Below are 19,949 nucleotides of genomic sequence, written 5' to 3' on the forward strand. Positions count from 1 at the left end.
TGATATTACCCAGACCATTCTTAGTCTAGATCTAGACCTAGATCTAATGAGATGGATAATGTAACCAGTCATGGAACTAATGGGACTCAAAGTCCAGAGCCACTCAGTCTTGCCAGGGTTCAGCTGAAGCCTGTTGTTCCCATCTTGACCCTCACAGCCTCCAGACACTGGGATAAGATCTCTTCCTATATACTCATGTCTTGAATCATGAGGTTGAGCATCAAGTGAGTTTGTTTCATCTCTGCGAACAAATATAATTGTCAATAAATTATGTGCACTCTAGCATACAGTACAGATGTCTGCAGTTTAAATCTTGGAGTACTGAATGGAAATCTTTGAAAAAAACTAGAGATATGAGTAAAAAGAGGTGAGCTATGACTACTTTTGTGGTCATAAATAAATTCTGGATTGAATTTTTAATGTGCTTTTTAAAAAGGGGATTTCAGGAAAGGGGAATATATTCTGTGGTTACAATCAGCAACTATTTTATCAATTTAAAGAGCAAAACATTACCATGAAAAATTGATAGGTGATAAAAATTGAAACAGAACTGATAATATAGTTAGTTCTATTACTAATGGAATTAATTACATTATTAGTTCTGAAGAGAGAACACAATTTAGGAAGGAGCAATGGAATTGGCTTCTAGGAGAAATAGTGCAAGATGAGGATGGTGAGATATGGAAGTGTCACAGGTGAAAAACTAAAGGGGGAGTTAAAAAGAAAGAGGGAAGTTTAGATATAGTGTGCACTGAAAAACCCCTTGGGTTTTTGGGTGTAAAATACTTGAATAACTATTGGAAGATGAAGAAAAGAGAAATATGGGTGAATACAGAATAACAGGGTTGAAAGGGAGGTCTTCTACTCCAACACCCTGCTTAAGCAGGAGATCCTATACAATTTTGGACAAATAGCTGTCTAGTCTCTTCTTGAACACCTCCGGTCCTAGAGTACCCACAACTTCTGGAGGCAAGTCGTTCCACTGATTAATTGTTCTAACTGTCACGAAATCTCTCTTTAGTTCTATGTTGGTTCTCTCCTTGATTAATTTCCATCCATTGTGTCTTGTCCTGCCGTTAGATGTTTTGGAGAATAGTCTGACCCCCTCTTCTGTGTGACTACCCTCAAATATTGGAAAACTACTATCATGTCACCCTTAGTCCTTCTCTTCATTAAATTATGCTATGCCATTATTATATTAATTATATTACAATATTATTAACATATTCGATTGTTATGCTATGTTGGTGCTATGTTTATTACAAAGGAATAGAAAGAAATCAGGTGAATGCTTTATAAGACAATACAAATGCTAAGGTTAGAGAACAATCTAGGTGACTTATTTGGACATAAGACAGGTAAAGAAGCCACATAAGGTGAGAGCAAATGGCTGAGGAAAGCCAGCTTACCAGGGTAAACTTTACAGGGTGAGAAAGACAAATGTTCAAGGGGAAAAAATGCTGCACATCCTCCCCACATTCCAGAAAGGTGATAGAGAACTGGCAGTCAGCCACATGGATTCTGGGAATGGCCTCCTTTTTTTAAAAAAAAATCCTCTCTATTTCTAGACGGCTTGTATCTCTTGTTTTTCTCCATTTGTGGGGAGAAGGAACGTTGGCTTTTTGTGATACCAAATAAAATGAGATGGTTATCTGCCTTCATGAGAGCAATCAGGGGAGAAAAGGCCAGTGATTTACATGAAAGCCAGCTGTGATATCAGTAAGAGGCTGCCCCTAAATGGCCTGGGATACCCAAACAAAGTGTGTCTTCCAGGGCGCCATCCCAAGGTTTTGCAGAAGGCAATTTATCTAAGTTCCTTCAAGGCATAGAATGGGAGTAAAGTAAGATATTGATGTATTGTGTCAGCCAAAGGGCAAATTAGTTCAAAGATTTTACTAACCCTTCCTCTGAACAATTAAAAAGCAATTCTATCAGAGCAGGGGTGGGTTTATTTAGAAAAATGTATGTCATTGTAAAAAATAATTAAAAATCCAGTGCATAGTATTTTCAAATTAAAATATAATAGAAGTGTATTTTACACTTAAAAGTGGTACATTTTAAGTTATTTATTTGTTGGATTATTTTTTTCTTAATGTTTTAGCAAATCATGCTATAACATTGAGCCTTCAGGGCTCTAAATAAGCTGGGATTGAAAGTTGCGGAGAGTCTAGATGTTTCTTCAATACAGCCAAATTGAAGGATATTTTTGGTGACATTGCAGGTAACAATTAGCCATTAGCAATTAATCAAGCAGTATTTTTTTTTCTAATTTAGGAGAGGACTTCTTCTGTATTAATGCTATAGCACGGGGGGGAGGGGGGAGGAAAGGTAATGTCATGATCTCATAATGCAGCTTCATTTTTAGAAGTGAGTTAGAAGTGAATTTTCTAGGTTGCTAAGAACAACTATGGTAATGAATGTTTTTCCTCCCAGCGAAATAAAAGAGATAAAAATCATTCATATTGTCTTTCAAAATAATCCCCCCCCCCCCATTTACCTGACAACTTCTTATGAAGATGATGAAGCTTGGAGTTTACAAAGAAACAGTACATCTGGTAACAAGGTACCAAAGTAAATATAATTATTTTTCGTAGAAGGCAGGTAAAAAAAAACTACTCATAAATTGAAACAAATGGCATTTTAAATCAAATCATTTAAGAGAATCTTATTTAAAGTTTAGTTGAAAGTTAGTATTTCAAGGATATACTGGGAAGTGGTTTGAGATTAAAAATATGTAATCATTTTAATACACAAAATATGCCAGATGACATCCTCATTCCCAGCTGTAGTGTTCTGGAGCCTCAGAAATTGGAAAAACCTTTGCTTAAGAAGAGCAATTCATCTATTTTTGACTCCTTTAGGCTAGTGTGTCATCTCTAGAAACTCATTCTCACTTGTTACTGAAAATTGGAAGCATTTTGGTTTATCACCAATGCGGTCATTCAGAACGATTTAGTTTAAATATAAAGGATCAAATGAATATATATGCCCTGTCAGTTAAGGTCTTCATATATTTCTTCTGGGCCTTGTGGAAGTGTCTAGTTGGCCATCCTATAGCAGGGCTCAGGTCCACAAGAGAGAATCTGGAGGTCCCCCAACCTCCTCTTATAGAAGCTACTGTATCTGGGTCTTCACAACCTGGTCCTGACTTCTGCTTTTGGGGAGAAGCATGGCATTTCCTATGGCTGCTATCTATCTTCCAAGGGCATTTCCTCTGTGATCTCCTAACTTCATGGAAAGGGCTTTCTTACCTTATGCTGCCTGTCACTTAAAAAGTAAAATACAAAACAACAACAAACAAATCTACATAATTACAATAGTACCTCTTCTGGCCATGTGAGATAGAGGTTTGGTAACAAGAGGATTCAGTTCTTGCTTCTTCCTCTTTAATTATAAATCAGTTTCCAGGGAATAAACAAAATCAAAACTTTATTTGTTTAAAATACACATACACGTACATACATGCATCTTTTGATTTTAAGTATTAAAATCTAGGCATTCAGTGTGGAAGAAAGCAATTATAAAACTGCCCAGATTGTGGTAATTTGCACCAAAGTTCCAGCCACAAGATGATGGTGGTCTCTTACAAATTAAAAGCTCTCAGCCCAAGTTTCCCAAGAGATTGGAAAGAACATAAAATATTACAGGTCATAAAAATATTCTAAAGAAAATATTATATTTTCATGAATGTAGACCGATCTTGAAGGCTGGGAGTAAATACCAGTTCCATAACTTGTACAGAGAGCGATAAAGAAATTGAGACCTGGCACAACACAGAAGGGGAGGGGGGGAACCTCAGCAAAAATTCCTGGCTACCTGTATTTTACTCCTTCTATAGAAATAACGGGCTTTGTGAAAATGTTGATCCTCTGTTTTGGTGCCCTGGACTATTTCAGCTTTTTGGAGCTTCCCAGTATTAATTAGAGGTTCCTACGGATTACGATCAAAGGGATACTTTGCAGTGATGTGGCTTGCTTGAAAGGGCCAAGATCTGAGCAAGAAATAGCATGGGGAAGTGTGGGAAGACTTTGATTTCCGCCCAGCCTCTCTGATTTTGGGAGAGATATGCTTGACACTCAGTCTTGAGATTTCATATGCATTTGGCAGCACATCCTGATCTGTATCCTGAAGGCTGCATTCCTCATAGTGTTACATATGAGGAGGTAAAGAAAACAACCCTGTTTGATTTTCAGAACTCATAGCCAATACTGGGTTTCTTGCAATAAAATTTGAAGGAGAAGCTTTAGCATTTTTTTTCCTGATGAACAATGTTCATCTTGAATTTTTAGGGATGGCATGTGGAGTTTTTTTAAGCCTAATTTTAGAAAGTAAAGTGTAAAATCACAGGATGCTAAGTTTGAAAAAACAAAAATAAATGTAAAAATTCCCACTGTTTATTTCCCCCCCCCTTTCATTTCTGAAGCTTGCTATAGCTTCAGAAGCTTACTTTAATTACAGAAGTTAGTGTATTTGCTGATTAATTAATTGCATTCATTAATTGCAGGTTGATTAGGGGTGGGGGAATGGCATGGGTTGTGAATGGTGTGTGAAGGTGCCCAAAAGGTGTTGCATGGGTTGGGGAAGGGAAAAAGCTTGGGGAAGGGTTGTGGAGGTGCATTGATGGTGCAGTCCCCGGTCAGGGAAGACATGCAGTGGGCAGTACGGCTTGAGAAGGATGCATGCAAGAGTTGCTGGGTTGGTTAGGGAAGGCATCTGGCATTGCGGCTTGGGTCAGGGAGAGGAAGTGTTGCAGCAGCCAAAAGCACTGAAGCAATCACAACTTTCCCAAACTTCATTCCCTCAGGAGGCATGAGTCCCAGATTTTGACGCATTCTGTATGGTAGCCTATTTGAGATAGCTTAATTCAAAAATTGTTATGTCACGAACTGTTTAACTGTTTCACCCAGTTAAAGATTATTCAGAACAAGAATTTTAGTTTTTATATAAATTATTTTGATAGCTACAGAGAAATTGTGCCAGGTTTATACTGAAAGTTGCCACAAATTAGGAAAGTAGGCAAGAATTTTATTATCTCTGTGGAATATTCTTGCATTTTCACAGAGTGGCAGTGGGAAATTCCTGAGATACAACTAAGTCAATTAAAACCCTTTTAATTTTTCTCATTTGGATCAATTTTAGTGGTGGATAGTGTGTTTGCACTGAGCCACTTTTTAATCACAGTTTAATGTGAATCAATACAAGAGCATGTGAAGGTCGATAATCTATGGTGCTTTGATCAAATGATAGTTTACTTTATTGGGCAGAGAAATGACAAAAATGTTATTAAGATGTGCTCCTTAAACTAGACTTACAGGGTCGCTTGGATTAACCAAAGTACAATAGAAACATTCGTGCAGTAAGATAAATATTTGACACTAATACAATTATCTTTTTAACATTATCTTCTTGACATCAGCTCATGACTGTACAGAGCTAATATTAATACTGGGGAAAATTAACATTGATACAGGACTTTTGTATTACTAATGCCAGAACTATTGTATTCAATTGTATTGAATCAAGGATTTTATTATGATACAATAAACAGTTACAATAGGTGTAAAACATGACACACTATTTTTTCTTTCTGTTTTCTTTATCAAACACTTTAATCTTAGCCAGTGTCTCTTCTAAAATGTCATCGAGAGGCCCGTCTTCTGCACTTTATTTAGTTCATCCAGTAAGTAATGAAAGATAGGTAGTAAGGGAAATCTAAAACTGATATATACCTTTGAGGAAGAAAAAGCCATGCATATTAATGTGGCTCAGTATAATGGTTATGGTAGGTTAGTGAGGATTTATGTGAAATCAGACAAGAAGCATTGGTTGTATTGAAATAAGAATGAACTTCTAGTGGCCACCAATATGACAAAGTGGATGCTTTAAATTGTTTTACTGTATTCTATGTAAGTTGTCAAGACTCTTTTTGATTGCAGCAGGATAGAAATGTGTATAATAAGAAAATAAATAACATTTACTTTTCCAATATATATCCATTTGCCTGTACTACACCAATTCTCTGAAACCTATAATTTGCAACATTCTACCCAGCATAGTTATGTTATAATACTGTTTTTGTGTTTCTTACTATCAATAACTATTACTATCAGTAATCATTGAATTTAGCTAGACGTTTGACAAGTGTGGAAGAAAACTAGAGTAGTGGTGAATAACATTAATTCTTTAGTGGACTGCTAGCATTCTGCTGTTTTCAGTCAATTTGTTGACTAAATATTCAACTTACTTGAAACTGTATGAATACACACTGTCTGCGCACAGAGAACTGCACAAAATGAATGTGCAGCAAACGAGTAAAAAATACTTTCGTTGACTTTTAGCATAACCCTTTCCCAGGAATGTTTCATGGACTGGTTCCAGGTGCTGGTGGAGTGAGTTTGGCAGCAGTTATTATTCAGAATGATCTGAAATTTTGCAGGGTCTTCACTTTCATCTATTTTTCAATAAAGACTGTACGTTTATAATCCATAATATCCTATCTATCGTATTCTTATCTTAATTTTCTACCCTAGAAGAGTGCTAATGATTATTTTAGTAGTTATTTTATTTATATCTTTTTTTTCTCTAGGAGCTGTGACTTATGTGAGGACCTCACTTTGTTTTATCCTCACAATAGCTAGTTTCTGAGATTGTTCTGGCAGAGAATGAATGGCTTGACCAGAAACATCCACCCTGGTTCAATAAGCTGGATCTGAACTTCCCCATTCTTATAAACATTACAGTGTCCTGAAACTTTTATCTTATCTGAAGATAATGTATCTGTGGACATTATGGTGCCACCTAGACATCTTCACTGCCAGAGATTCAGAGGAATAATGATAAATCTCTGAATCTCCTTATTTCTTCAAAAGGGTCTGGAACATTATTCACATTTTAGGGGATCGCTAATCTGTTGTCCTTATTTCTTGTTTTGATTTGATGCTCATCTATTCTCACATTTTCATTTTTCCTGCATTGCTCAGAGTTAATTCTACTTCATTTATTCTTGAATTGCTCTGTATTATGTCCCAATCTATGTTTAAAGAGCACATATATGGTTGCTTTTTTAAAATGGATCTTTTCAAGGATGATACTGGAAATCCTCAATTTACAATCACAGTTGGGACCAGAATTTCCATAACTTAGTGATGCAGTCATTAAGTGAATCTTTATGTGATATACCCAATTTTACAAGCTTTTTTGCTACAGTTGTTAAGTGAATCATACTATTGTTAAATGAAGCCAGCTTCCCCCATTTACTTTGCTTGTTGGAAGCCGGCTGGGAAGGTCAGAAATGGGGATCACACGACTCCCAAGATGCTGTAACAATCATAAATACATATCGGTTGTTATGTACATATCATGATATGACTGATGGGATGCTGTGATGGTTGTAGGAGTGTGGATGAGTTGTACACCACTTTTTTCAGTACCGTTCAACAAATTGTATCCATTCTAGCAGACATTTTTTAGATCATATTTGTCTTCCTATACTAAGAGTTTAAACTCATCTGGCTTATTTCCCATACTTCTAAATGCTTTTGTATAGAAATGCAGGCTATGTTTGAAAGTTAAATCAAAACATCTTAAAAACAATGTAATTACCAGACATTAGAATGATTTTATTAGTCTGACAGGACTTGTTCTTAGCTCATTTTTTCTTAAACCTAGTAATTTCTGTAGTAGATTAAAAGTGCTATGGGCATAATATATCTTAATTTCAGCAAAACAATTATACTTCATATACTTCATTTGCAGCAAGTTAATTATAGGCTGGATGACAATTAAGTGGGATAAATGGCTTACTGGTGGGGGGGAAGGAAAGTGTGCTCACCCATGGTTTCTAAGAGTATGGTTCCGAATGGTATTGAGTGGAATGGCGTGAAGGATCAGAGATTTTGGAACAGGATCAGAAAAAGGTGACATAGATGATCCTAGGAGTAGAAACTGAATTCTGTGAAGAGAGATTGATTATAAGTGACAATTGAGGCAAGATATAATAGTACTTTCAAATACTGAAAGGTATCACATAGAGAATGTAGAGTTCTGTGTGTAGAATATGGGCAGATAGATTCAAGTTATAGGAGGGCAGTTTCTGATTGTTAAAAAAAAGCTTACTCCATTAAGGGCAGTTTGATGGTCGCGGCAGTGATGACGCGCGGTGATGACGTCGCAGCTTTAGCGACACGGTTTAATCACCGCTATTTTGACGAGCGTGGATTTGTCGTGCCACGGATGGCCAGTACAATGGACTGGATGGAATGAAGTAACAGTTTTCCCTCATCCTCACCAAAGCCCCAGGTGAAGAGCCAGGTCATATTATGGCTCTTCTAAACAATAGCAGAATGGGGCTATCCAGATCCTGATGAGAATCTCATTGCAGAGGACAGATGCTGCCATAGAAAAAGTGTACTGATAGGTAACATTATGTAATGAAAGGAACCCAGAGTGTATTAAAACAACCAGACAGATGTTGTGGGAGACCGCTGGTCCCTCAAGCAGTGGTGGGCTGCTGCCGGTTCAGACTTTCCGTCTCGCTCGCTCCACCCCACAGCCAACCTGATTTGTGCGCTTCTTCCGTTCTACTAACCATGGCTGACCTAGCAGGTATGCAGCAAGCTGCCCCCATCAAAAAAATCTTGTTTTAGGTGTTGCACGCAAGTTCGGAAGGTGCACGCACTCACATTTTCTGCGAACTGGTTGTTAAAGTATGTGCAGCCCACATCTGCCCTCAAGTAATCAGCCCCTTTGACATGTTGTGTTCCATTATACTACGTTGTGTTATGTTACATTATATTGTTATCTTATGACTCCTTTATAAAAGGTGCATCATTATAATCCTTGCTTGTACCAAAGCCACCTTGTCTATAGTTTGCAGCATGAAGACTTCTCCTCTTCAGACATCTGCGCTTAAGTTGTGAAGGTTGGTTCCTATGCCAGCTGATGTCATTTGCATGATGACAAAGAAAAAGACTTACCAAGCCTGCTTCTGTGCAATATGCCTCTTTTTGTATATGACTGAATAGGCCTATTTCAGTAACTATTTATCTATGCTGGAACTGTCCTGATGACACATTGAATTCCCCTTGTGCTGTTTATAGCCTTGCTTGGGTGGATATGGACAGTGTTGAGGACAGATTACAAGGTATGAGGTTAATCTAATAGAGCAGTGATGGGTGTCAATTTATTTTACTACTGGTTCGCTCGTGCGCTCATGCACAGAAGCGTCCAGGCAGGTGGGCAGAGCCTTGCACAGCTGCCACTACCAGTTCGCCCGATCCGGGGAGAACCGGCATAAACCCACCTCTGTAATAGAGTCAAAAAATCTTAATACTTATAAAGGTGTGTACATTTAAATAGTTCATATTCCTCTGGGTGGAAGCTTTCCTAACTCCCCCAGATAACCAAAAGTGCTTTTCTTTTCTGGTTTTAGAGTTGCATTGAGCAGTAATCAGCTCAAATGAACTGTGCATAGAATTTGTTTGAAGGAGTACTTGTAGTTGCTTTGATTTCCCCTTTTGTAACTGTTTCTCTCAAGTTTTATTGATGAATTGAATATTTTGACAGAAGTCATGGTTGGACCCAAAGACAGTGTGCAGTGGCTTAAGATTAAGGAGGAAGAGGTCTGTGTCTGCCTTTAGGTGATGGGCAGGAAAATTTTGATTTCTCAATAGAGTGGAATACCAAGTTATGTAGGAAGGAAGGAAGGAAGGAACATGAAAATGAATCACCAGAAATGTGAGGAGAGGGGAGAGGGGAAAGGAAATTCTTCTCATACTTTCTGACTAAGGTAGCTTGTTCTGTGACCACCATCTGCTTTTTGTTCAGGGCACATCGCTAGCAACTTGGGGTCCCTCTTGTTACTATGAGGAAGACTTAAATGGCTCCTTACAGACTCTGCCAGGTTCACTCACCCCGCAGGTGCTGACAGTGTATAGAGTTTATCCAGTTGCCATCGGCATGTCTGAGGAGGAGCCTCAATCTGTACAGGACTTCAGACTTTTGGAAATGAAGGCAAAATACTGAGAGGCTGTTAAGCTTCCACACAGAACTCTGCTTTTGCTGTGGGATCTTCTGCTTGTCCTTCTGTCCTACCCATTTCTCTGACTCGGCACCCACTGTCTTTCCCCCATTTTCCATTTTCCTTCTTGTTTTCCTTTCTGATAAAGCTTTTGGTTTAAACCTTTCTTTCTGCATCTTTCTGGTGCTTTCTCACATGTTCACCTCCAGCAGGCTTGAAGAAGTTGTTTGACTTGAGTGCAGCCATTTTCTTTCACTACAACTTCGACTTTTGATCAGGGCTTGGGATGATTTTTTTAAAGTAACACATTTGAGTTGCTTGAAAAGGTTTGAAAATCTCTGGTTTCAGTCATATGTGATGGTGGAAACAAGACTGCCCATAAACAAATTTTGGATATAGCTGTGTCTTATTGGTGCTCCTATTTGTTCTTTTGTCCAACATGTTTTCTCTTGTCTACTTTTCCCTTGCTTCCAGACCTATGCCCACATACCGAGTGGATGCAGATAAAGGCTTCAATTTCTCTGTGGGAGACGATGCTTTCGTGTGCCAGAAAAAAAACCACTTCCAAGTCACCGTGTACATTGGTATGATTGGAGACCCCAAATATGTCAAGACTCCTGAGGGTCTGAAGCCACTTGAATGCTTCTATCTGAAACTGCATGGGGTGAAGGCAAGTCTAAGAATAGTGAACTGCATAATTTAAAAGGATAGATGGCAGCCTGGTGGGAAAACTTTAAGAAATGTGTAAATGTATGTCTCTATTAAAAATAAGGTTTTTTGGGGAAGTATACATATTTATTTGTTTGTTTGTTTGTTTGTTTGTTTATTTGACACATTTATATGCTGCCCAATCCCCAAGGACTCTGGGCGGCTTACAAAAATAAAGAGAAAAAACACATAACGAAACACATAACGAAAGAAACAGTTTAAAAACAGCAACACCTCATTCATTCTAATCGGGGCTGGACCTCAACAGTGAGGTCAACAGCCCCAGGCCTGCCAGAACAGCCAAGTTTTTACAGCTTTCCTGAAGGCCATGAGAGTGGGTATGGTCCGGATCTCCGGGGGTAGCTGGTTTCAGAGAGTCGGAGCAGCCACAGAGAAGGCTCTCCTCCAAGGGCCCGCCAGCCGACACTGTCTGGCTGACGGCATCTGAAGGAGGCCCAATCTGTCAAAATGGTTGACAAAACATTTGCTTTTAATTAAATTTAATACATATTCATAAAATAAATTCTCATTAACATTGCGACAGTTAAATAACCATTAAAACAGAAAAGATACCCAGTGCATACATTGGTGCTTAAAAGATTGTGAACCTTTTAAATCCTAAAAATTAATAAGAGTGACCCAATTAAACAAATTTATTTACTGAGGAAAATTATACAAAGTTATATATTTATTTGTGGCAATATTAATATGGCTTTGGATTCTGTTGGATGGCTGTATTGATTGACACATGGCTTTGCACTTTATTTTATTTATTTATCAAACTTATATGCTTGCGTGCATATTGTTTTGCCTGCTTATGTTTTCTGATTTTAAATTTTTGTTTTAATTGGGTTTTAAAGAGGTTTTTATTGACCTTTGTATTATTTATTAATAGTTAATAGTTTTGCTTGGTTGTCCATAATCACATATTTGATGGGTGGCTATAAAAATTGAATGAATGAATGAATGAATGAATGAATGAATGAATGAATGAATGAATGAATGAAAGGAAAGAAAGAAAGAAAGAAAGAAAAGAAAGAAAGAAAGAAAGAAAACATCATGGATCCAACCTCCTCTTTCTTTTGCATAGCCTTTACAAAACCAAGGGGTGTGTGACTCTAGTAAACAGGTTCTTTGCAACTTTTAAAAAATCCAGTTTTTTTTAGTTAGGTTTAGTTTTTATAGTAATTCCATTGCTATACAGACAAATTTAGGAATTTAGAATACAACTTTAAAAATCAAATAGAAAGCATATAAGAATGACAGCTCTAGCATTTTTGTTGGACTTATGGTATAAAATTCATTCTGTGTAGTATTAGACACCATCAATTTATAGACATTCAAAGGGTAGTATGGAATATGTTTTTATATCCAGAACTTTTGTAGGGATGCCCTTAACAGGAAAATCCTGTTTCTAATATACAATAAAAAATTACATTAAGGTCTTAAGCTGTTATATTTGTATTATATTTTGTTCCCACTTCTGTGAAGTTAATTATTAAAATTTAGAGCATTAATATTTATGCAGTCCTTACAGTAATTTCCCTGTGATTATATTTGTTGTAGGAGTTATTATCTAAATGGCACACTTATTTATTTATTTTTATTTATTAGCTGCCCATCTTACTACAGGCTAACTATGGGCAGCTATACACACCAAAGTTTTACATCTAGGAAGTACATATATGTGTGTCTTTATGAATTTATATGTTCAAATGTTCCTTATATCTTGCCTCTCCTGTAAGAAGGATAACTGCCAGTCTCAAGTACATATAATTATTTTACTGCAGTTCTTTAAAATGAAAGTGCCTCTTTAAGATTGAATATACTTGAATATGCATAAAGAAAAACAATGTACTCATAACTGTCTTTAAAATTGATCTGGGTCTTCTTTTTTTCAGTTGGAAGCATTAAATCAATCAATCAACATAGAACAGTCACAGTCAGATCGCAGCAAAAGACCTTTTAATCCTGTCATGTGAGTACTGCTCAGGGCTTCAGGGAGAAGGCAGGCACTGGGGTCAAGCTATGTATTTACTTTTATATTTAGTCCTCTAGCCTTTCTTCTATTTTCTTTTCAAACTCTGGTTCCCTCTACCTCTTGATCCATGATTTTTATAAAATGTCCTTGTCCTGCTCCAATTGATTAATTGACAGGTGCAGATCCTCCATTATTGTAATGTTCTCTCCTCAAGATCACGTAAAGTGTTAATATCACTTTATAATACCTTAGTAAGGCCACATTGGAATACTGCATCCAGTTTTGGTCACCACAATGTAAAAAAGATATTGAGACACTAGAAAGAGGGCAGAGAAGAGCAACAAAGACGATTAGGGGATTGGAGGTTAAAACATATAAAGAACGATTGCTGGAATTGGGTATGTCTAGTTTAATGAAAAGTAGGATTAGGGGAGACATGATAGCAGTGTTCCAATATCTCTGGGGCTGCCACAAAGAAGAGGGAGTCAAGCTATTCTCCAAAGCACCTGAGGGTAAGGAGGAAACTAATCAAGGAGAGAAGCAACTTAGAACTAAGGAAAAATTCCCTGACAGTTAGAACAATTAATCAGTGGAACAACTTGCTTCAACACTGGAAGATTTTAAGAAGCAATTGAATAACAATTTGTCTGGAGTGGTGTGGGGTTTCCTGTCTAAGTAGGTGGTTGGACTAGAAGACCTCCAAGGTTCCTTCCAACTCTGTTATTCTCTTCTCTTCTATTTTCAGGGTCAATTTGCCTCCAGAGCAAGTCACAAAGGTCACAGTGGGGCGGCTGCACTTCAGTGAGACCACGGCCAATAACATGAGGAAGAAGGGGAAGCCTAATCCTGATCAAAGGTAAGCTTCCACTTGGTGACTTTTATTGAAGATTTCCAGTGCTATTTTTTCAACATAAAGGTTCTCAGGATAGTAATGAAATGTGTATAAGAGAAACTAATGTGGAATTTAAAATAACTTTGGTGGTTAAGGATCAAGGGACACCCAAATTCAATATCTACTTTCAGCTAAAGAATCACACTGAATAACTGGGTTAATAGCAATAGCAGTTAGACTTATATACCGCTTCATAGGGCTTTCAGCCCTCTCTAAGCGGTTTACAGAGTCAGCATATTGCCCCCAACAACAATCCGGGTCCTCATTTTACCCACCTCGGAAGGATGGAAGGTTGAGTCAACCCTGAGCCGGTGAGATTTGAACAGCCAAACTGCAGAACTGCAGTCAGTTGAAGTAGCCTGCAGTGCTGCACTCTAACCACTGTGCCACTGTGCCAATCATTCTCTTATGCCCAACCTGCCTCACAAACTTTTTTGGGCTATGTAAATGGCCATAAATAAGGATACCTCACTATTGATTCCCCAGGTGCCTGTCTACATGTCTCCACCTATATCTCAATATCTTCTTACAGCTGAGTCACCTGAGGATGGCCTAGGGTGCTACACTCTGCGAGGGTTCCCCTAAGGTGCCATCTCAAAAAGCTGTGTCCAGGCACAGTAAGAAGTGATGAAGTTTATTGGGAAGGCAGCCCAATTTGACACACTTTTGCCAACAATCTTGTGGTTCCAGTTGATTCTGGTTTCCTTTGAGACCATGTCTTCAGTCTGGGCCCGACTTACTCACTTGCCTTTTAGTCCTCTTGTGTTTACAAGATCTGAACTCTGTCATCTGCAACCACTTTTCTTTTTTTAATTAGTTGATTGATCATTCAGTGAAAAGCCCTGAAATTGGCCAGCCTGTGCCTATAATTGGAAGTGTAATTGAAAGGGTTTGTCTCATGCAATTCTTTACAGTAGCCTCTTTGCAGACAATGGCTTTCCCATGCTGCTGCTTCCAGGGAAGCTCTGGCTACTTCCTTTCTCTCTTTATATTCTCTATCATGAAATTTAGAAATATATAGTTTACAGATCCCACACTGATTTCCCATAGCTAAGCCTTTCCCAGAGTGGGGTTCTTCAGTAGGACTTATTCCATAGCTGCATCCCAGTGGCAGAAATCCAGGCTAGCATTGGATGGCAGCTAAGAGATACAAAACAATGTATGTGCCCAACTTTTTGCTGCCACCTAAGTGTCTATAAGTTGAATAGGCCATCTGTTGATCCAAAGTTTCAAAAAACAATAATAGTAAAAATGTTCAATTGTTAATGCATTGGGAACGGGGAAAAATGTGCATAGGGAAAGCAGAGCTCTGTGAGTGCCACATGGAGTAGGCTAAAATTTCAGCTAAGGGAACCACCAATCATTGCCCTTAGACTGTTTTGCACTAAAGCTGTTGGGCAAAAATACAACACAGATTTATTCCAAGCGTGTGGTAAAGACATTATATTTTAGGGGATTCAGATTCAGAGTGGCATAATTTCCTGCCAGCTGCGGGATAAGAGAGGAGAGGAGCATGGCAAAACAACTACTTGGATGTTGCCTTAGAAAATTCATGCTGTTCACACTGTTAGAATACCCCAAACTGCTTACAACTATTCATTTGAAATAATGCTACACTTTTCTGTGAGAAGGACTTGCCAGACCCATACAGGGAGCTTTATTTTCACTGTCAGTGCTACACAAACAGAATATCTGTATTGTCCTCTTCTTTCTCAGCCACAGATCTCAGATTGTTCTCTCTTTTAAGACAAAGGAACAAAATTGAATTGTGAAATGTGTGGTTGGAATTTAATACTTCAGATTTACTTTTGTAAAATCGCAACATAAAATAATATCTTGAAAAGCAGATAGGCTTAGGAAAAAAATCAACTTTGAATTTTCTAATATTTTGATACGATTGATTGATGTGCTTTTCCATTTCCTGTGTGGAAAAAAAAGTGGTTTTCACTAGGCTTATCTCTGATATCTATTCAGGAAAAAGGACGAGCTCTGCAAAACTGTCTAGTATGGATAATTCTAAATGAGCTGCTGGAGTTTTGCAGTTATATTTCAAATGTATTTTGTGGTTCTACAGGATAGTCTGCCACCATCCCTGGCTGGTTTTCAGAGCCATTGTCATCCATTGAGTTAATTGACTCTCAGTATGTTGTGGATGCAATTTAGTGCTAAGTAGAGTTGTTCAAATGTCTGACAATGTTTTTTTATTTTATTTAGGAATGGAATAAATTTGAAAATTGCCTTGTATTGAAGATTGGAATATTTTGATCAAGGGTTCACTATGTTTTTAGAAAATCTCATATTTCACATGTACTATGTTTCCATCTGTGAATTGGGGAAAGCCTATGCTTATCTGATCCTGTCTTGTTTCAGATACTTCATGTTGGTTGTGGCTTTGCAAGCTCACTCTCAGAACCAAAACTACACTCTGGCTGCTCATATCTCAGAGCGCATCATTGTTAGAGTAAGTCTATTCCCTTCCCTTGCAACATATCCTTCCATGATTGTGAACATTTAGAGTGTTATACTTTACTTGACAGGAGTTCCTTCATGTTCTTAAACCCAATACCAGCCTGCCCCTTGTTCCACAGTGTTCCTTGCTTTTCTTTTGTCATTCACAATACCCTCTACCCTAATCTTGTTTAGCTTTCTGAACTCTGACTCTCTCCTCTAAACCAAGAAGGCCTTTGGCAAATGCTTATACAAAAGGAATTTCAATGCTTTCAACGTTTATAAGGTTCAAAGTAAATATTACATGCAAGGAAAGCAGGAAAGTGTATTCTTGGAGGGTACCTAGGAATAGATTTTACAAGTGATGTCCATGTTAATCGTATAATTGTGTTATTGATAACCAATACAACCAGTTATCAATTTTCCCTATTTCTGTGATATAAGCTGCAAGGCAAGTCTTATGGATCAGATGTTCATCAGTTTTGTTGAAGTTAAACCTGCCCCAGTGATTGCACTTTTGCAGACATATGCCTTAAAGTTCTCAAAAAGTAAATGTTAAATACAGATGAGGGAAACTTGTAGAAGTATTATGACTGATTTCATCTAGGGGCACACTTTATTCAAGTGGGGATATTTCTGCCCTTTTGACTTTGGAATATTTGTGAAACTGATGCCTGCAAATAGGATCAACTAATCAAATTTCGTAGCAATCTGTTTAGCAATCTGAATAAACAAGTGGAATGTTTCTTCGCTTTAGATGGAATAACCTTAGGGAAAGGCAAGTGAAGAAGTCAGCTGTGGCTCTTTCACTGCCAAAGTTAGTAACTAAATAAGGAGGACACTAAGCTGTGACTTTGTAGTTGGCTGTCTCCGCCCTGCTGCCTTTTTAAGTACTGTGTCCATTTCCTCTAGCAAAGGGCCGGTTCGGGGGTAAAACACAAACAGAGGGCAGACGGGGACCCCGGAGTCTGCAGACAAGTAAGTAACATGCTGACTTATGCAGTCTCCGGGGTGGTGGGGGTGGGGGACCTTTGTTGTAGATTAGTGGGTAAAACAGATGGAAACAGAATTAGGGTAAGGACCTGTCTGCATTAGCACAAATATGTGGTTTGGTTCTACATTAGAAGCACCTGTGAATTTCACATATTTCCATACCAGTAACATTGTGCATTGTATACACAATTGTACCATATTAAGGGATAGATTTGCTGCATGGTGTATTTCTAGTAATTGTCTGTATGGTAACAGTAGTCAGGTAATATCACTAATTTACAGTTCCATGTTGGGGGGGGGGGGTGGTTAGCTTGATTTTTTTTTATGCATGGCAAACAAAATATAAGCAAAAAGCAACAACAATGTAACAGTAAAATCATAAAAATGTATGTAATAATTAAAAGGAACTAAAATTGAAGATTTAAAAATTTGTATAATATTAATATAGAACTAGCTGAACTTTATCTTATAATTAGATCTAGTCCATATGGAAATACACTATTCTCATATTTATAGTACATAAAACCTTGATATTAAAGATAGGATTCAAGAGATGTGTTCCTTATTGATGTTTAAAATGTCTTTATAATGTAATATAAAGGCACCACCTTGTTTAAGAGCAGGGGTGGGTTCCTGCCAGTTCTAACCTCTTCTATAGAAGAGGTTCCACAAATCTACAGTGCCGTTTAGAACCGATTCCAGCTCCCTCCCCCCGCCCGTCCGCACATCATCAAGATGAAGAGCGAGAGGAGGAATTCTGGGAGTTGAAGTCCACAAGTCTTAAAGCTATCAAGATTGAACACCCCTGGGGGTGTTTTTCTAAAGGGTTAGGGGTACAAGGGTCTTGTAACTTGACAGCTTTAAGACTTGTGTGCTTCAAATGCCAGAGTTTTTGAGCCAACATTTTGGTTGCTAAGCAAGAGCGTTGATAAGTGAGTTTCACCACATTTTACAAATTGGCCACGCCCACCCAGTCACATGGCTGGCAAGCCACTCCCACCCAGTCACATGGCTGGCAAGCCACTCCCACAAAGCAGGCCACATCTATGGAAAAGGTTCTAAAAAAATTTCAAACCCACCACTACTTAAGAGATTAGAATCTAAATACCATAACCCATCTGTAGCCACCATTCCTCCCCTTCAAAGCTGAGCCATTAAAGCACCATTCTGAGTCTTTATATATGATACTCTGAAGCAGATTCCAAAACAAATTACTTCTGCCCAGAAGAATGAAAAATGGAGCTTCCCAAAGGCCACCAAGTGGCTTTGTGGCACAGATACCTTCTGGCAGCAAGCGGGGGGGGGGGGGGGGATCCTTTGAAATGTAGACATCCTGCAAGCCAGATCTTATTAAAGTAACAGGACGTATGTATTGTAAGAGTATAAGAAATGAAGAAGCTTCTTTTTCTGTTGGAGATCCAATACTCATAAACCTGGAAGACTGAAACAGTGTTCTCCCAGTTTTTTCCTTGAAAAAGTAAAAACACAGCCTTTGTAAATTATTTTAAAGCATTTTAAGCTATTCCTTAGTGCTTTGTTCCATTTTATTTCAATTGTTGTACTGCTTTTAATTTGTATGGTTTATTTTACAGTTGTTTTTATTGTTGGTTCAGTTGTTTAAAACACTATAGGTTTTTATTTTGATCAGAAATTATATAGAAATGTTTCATACGAATAAAGTCATTATTAATGTATAAACTCAGTTTATAAGGGCAATAAATTATTCAGCAGCTGTTGCATACTGTCAATATATGTAGGACAAAGTATTGTGCTCATCAATGAAAAAGTTGAAATCTCTTTTGAAACTTTGATGTCTTTATTATTTGAAATCCCACTGAAACATCCCAGGAATCCCTATTTGATGTCCAACTCTGTATGAAATCACAGCAGTTAAACCATGTACTCTAGAAGTCTAATTGCCAGAATAAAACTACAATACTAGAATCAGCTGGATAGAATCTTTATTTTCTGTTGCTTTGCTTACCCTATTGCTTTTTTAGTAAACTCTGACTAGTATTTCAGTTACTCCCTCAGTTAATATGGGTGACAATAATGTCAAGAATTTTGAAGGGAGCACGTGAGGGAAGAACGTTGGATTGGCAGTAGTGTCAATTTAAGGATCAACTTTGGAATTTTTCTTTTATGGAAAGGTACAGAAGTGGTATTCAGCAGGTTCTGACAAGTTCTAGAGAACCGGTAGTGGAAATTTTGAGTAGTTCGGAGAACCGGTAAATACCAGTTCTGACTGGCCCCACCTCCATCTATTCTCTGCCGAGTCCCAGCTGATCTGGAGGGAATGAGGATTTTGTATGTTTGTATGTTTATTATACTTGTATGCCGCCCTATTCCCGAGGGACTCAGGGCGGCTAACAAACAAGTGGGGAAGGGGGAGATACAAAAAACGAACAAGACAAAAACACGATACAAGAAACAGATTAAAAGCTACACAACTATCGCAACAATTCAAGTGGGGCTGGGAACTCATCAGCCCCAGGCCTGCCGGAACAGCCAGGTCTTGACGGCTTTGCGGAAAGCCTGAAGGGTGGTGAGGGTCCGAATCTCCACAGGGAGATCGTTTGCAATAACCTTCCCCTGGAGTGGGGAGAGAATTGAGATTTTGCAGTATCCTTTCCCTGGAATGTGGCGGGAATGGAGATTTTACAGTATCCTTCCTGTGCCAAGCCCACCAAGCCATGTCCACAGAATTGGTAGTAAAAATTTTTTTAATCCCACCACTGGAAAGGAACATATTTAGTTAGATGAGTTAGAGACAAAACATACAAATGAGCATTTGGTGAGGGAATAATATCTGCATCTGAAGCATATATATAAAGGAAATAGCAAAGATGAGCAAAAGAAATGAGAAAGAAAATGTTTCTGTGTAACCTGCTGGACTGATATATATGCAG

General features: G+C 38.1%; 1 protein-coding gene across 2 annotated transcripts in view; it reads left to right on the plus strand.

Moving 5' to 3' along the window:
- The window catches only part of MYRF (myelin regulatory factor), a 114,643-nt gene that overhangs the window by 67,391 nt on the left and 27,303 nt on the right, over positions 1–19,949 (plus strand). The window contains exons 8-12 of one of the 2 annotated variants that reach the window (XM_032220053.1): positions 10,493–10,688; positions 12,628–12,704; positions 13,453–13,563; positions 15,970–16,060; positions 16,960–17,025. In XM_032220053.1, the coding sequence (XP_032075944.1) occupies positions 10,493–10,688; positions 12,628–12,704; positions 13,453–13,563; positions 15,970–16,060; positions 16,960–17,025 (541 nt within the window). The remainder of the gene's footprint in view (positions 1–10,492; positions 10,689–12,627; positions 12,705–13,452; positions 13,564–15,969; positions 16,061–16,959; positions 17,026–19,949) is intronic. The other variant, XM_032220062.1, reaches the window with a different exon arrangement.

The sequence above is a fragment of the Thamnophis elegans genome, chromosome 1, assembly GCF_009769535.1.
Source record: "Thamnophis elegans isolate rThaEle1 chromosome 1, rThaEle1.pri, whole genome shotgun sequence".
Lineage (NCBI taxonomy): Eukaryota > Metazoa > Chordata > Lepidosauria > Squamata > Colubridae > Thamnophis > Thamnophis elegans.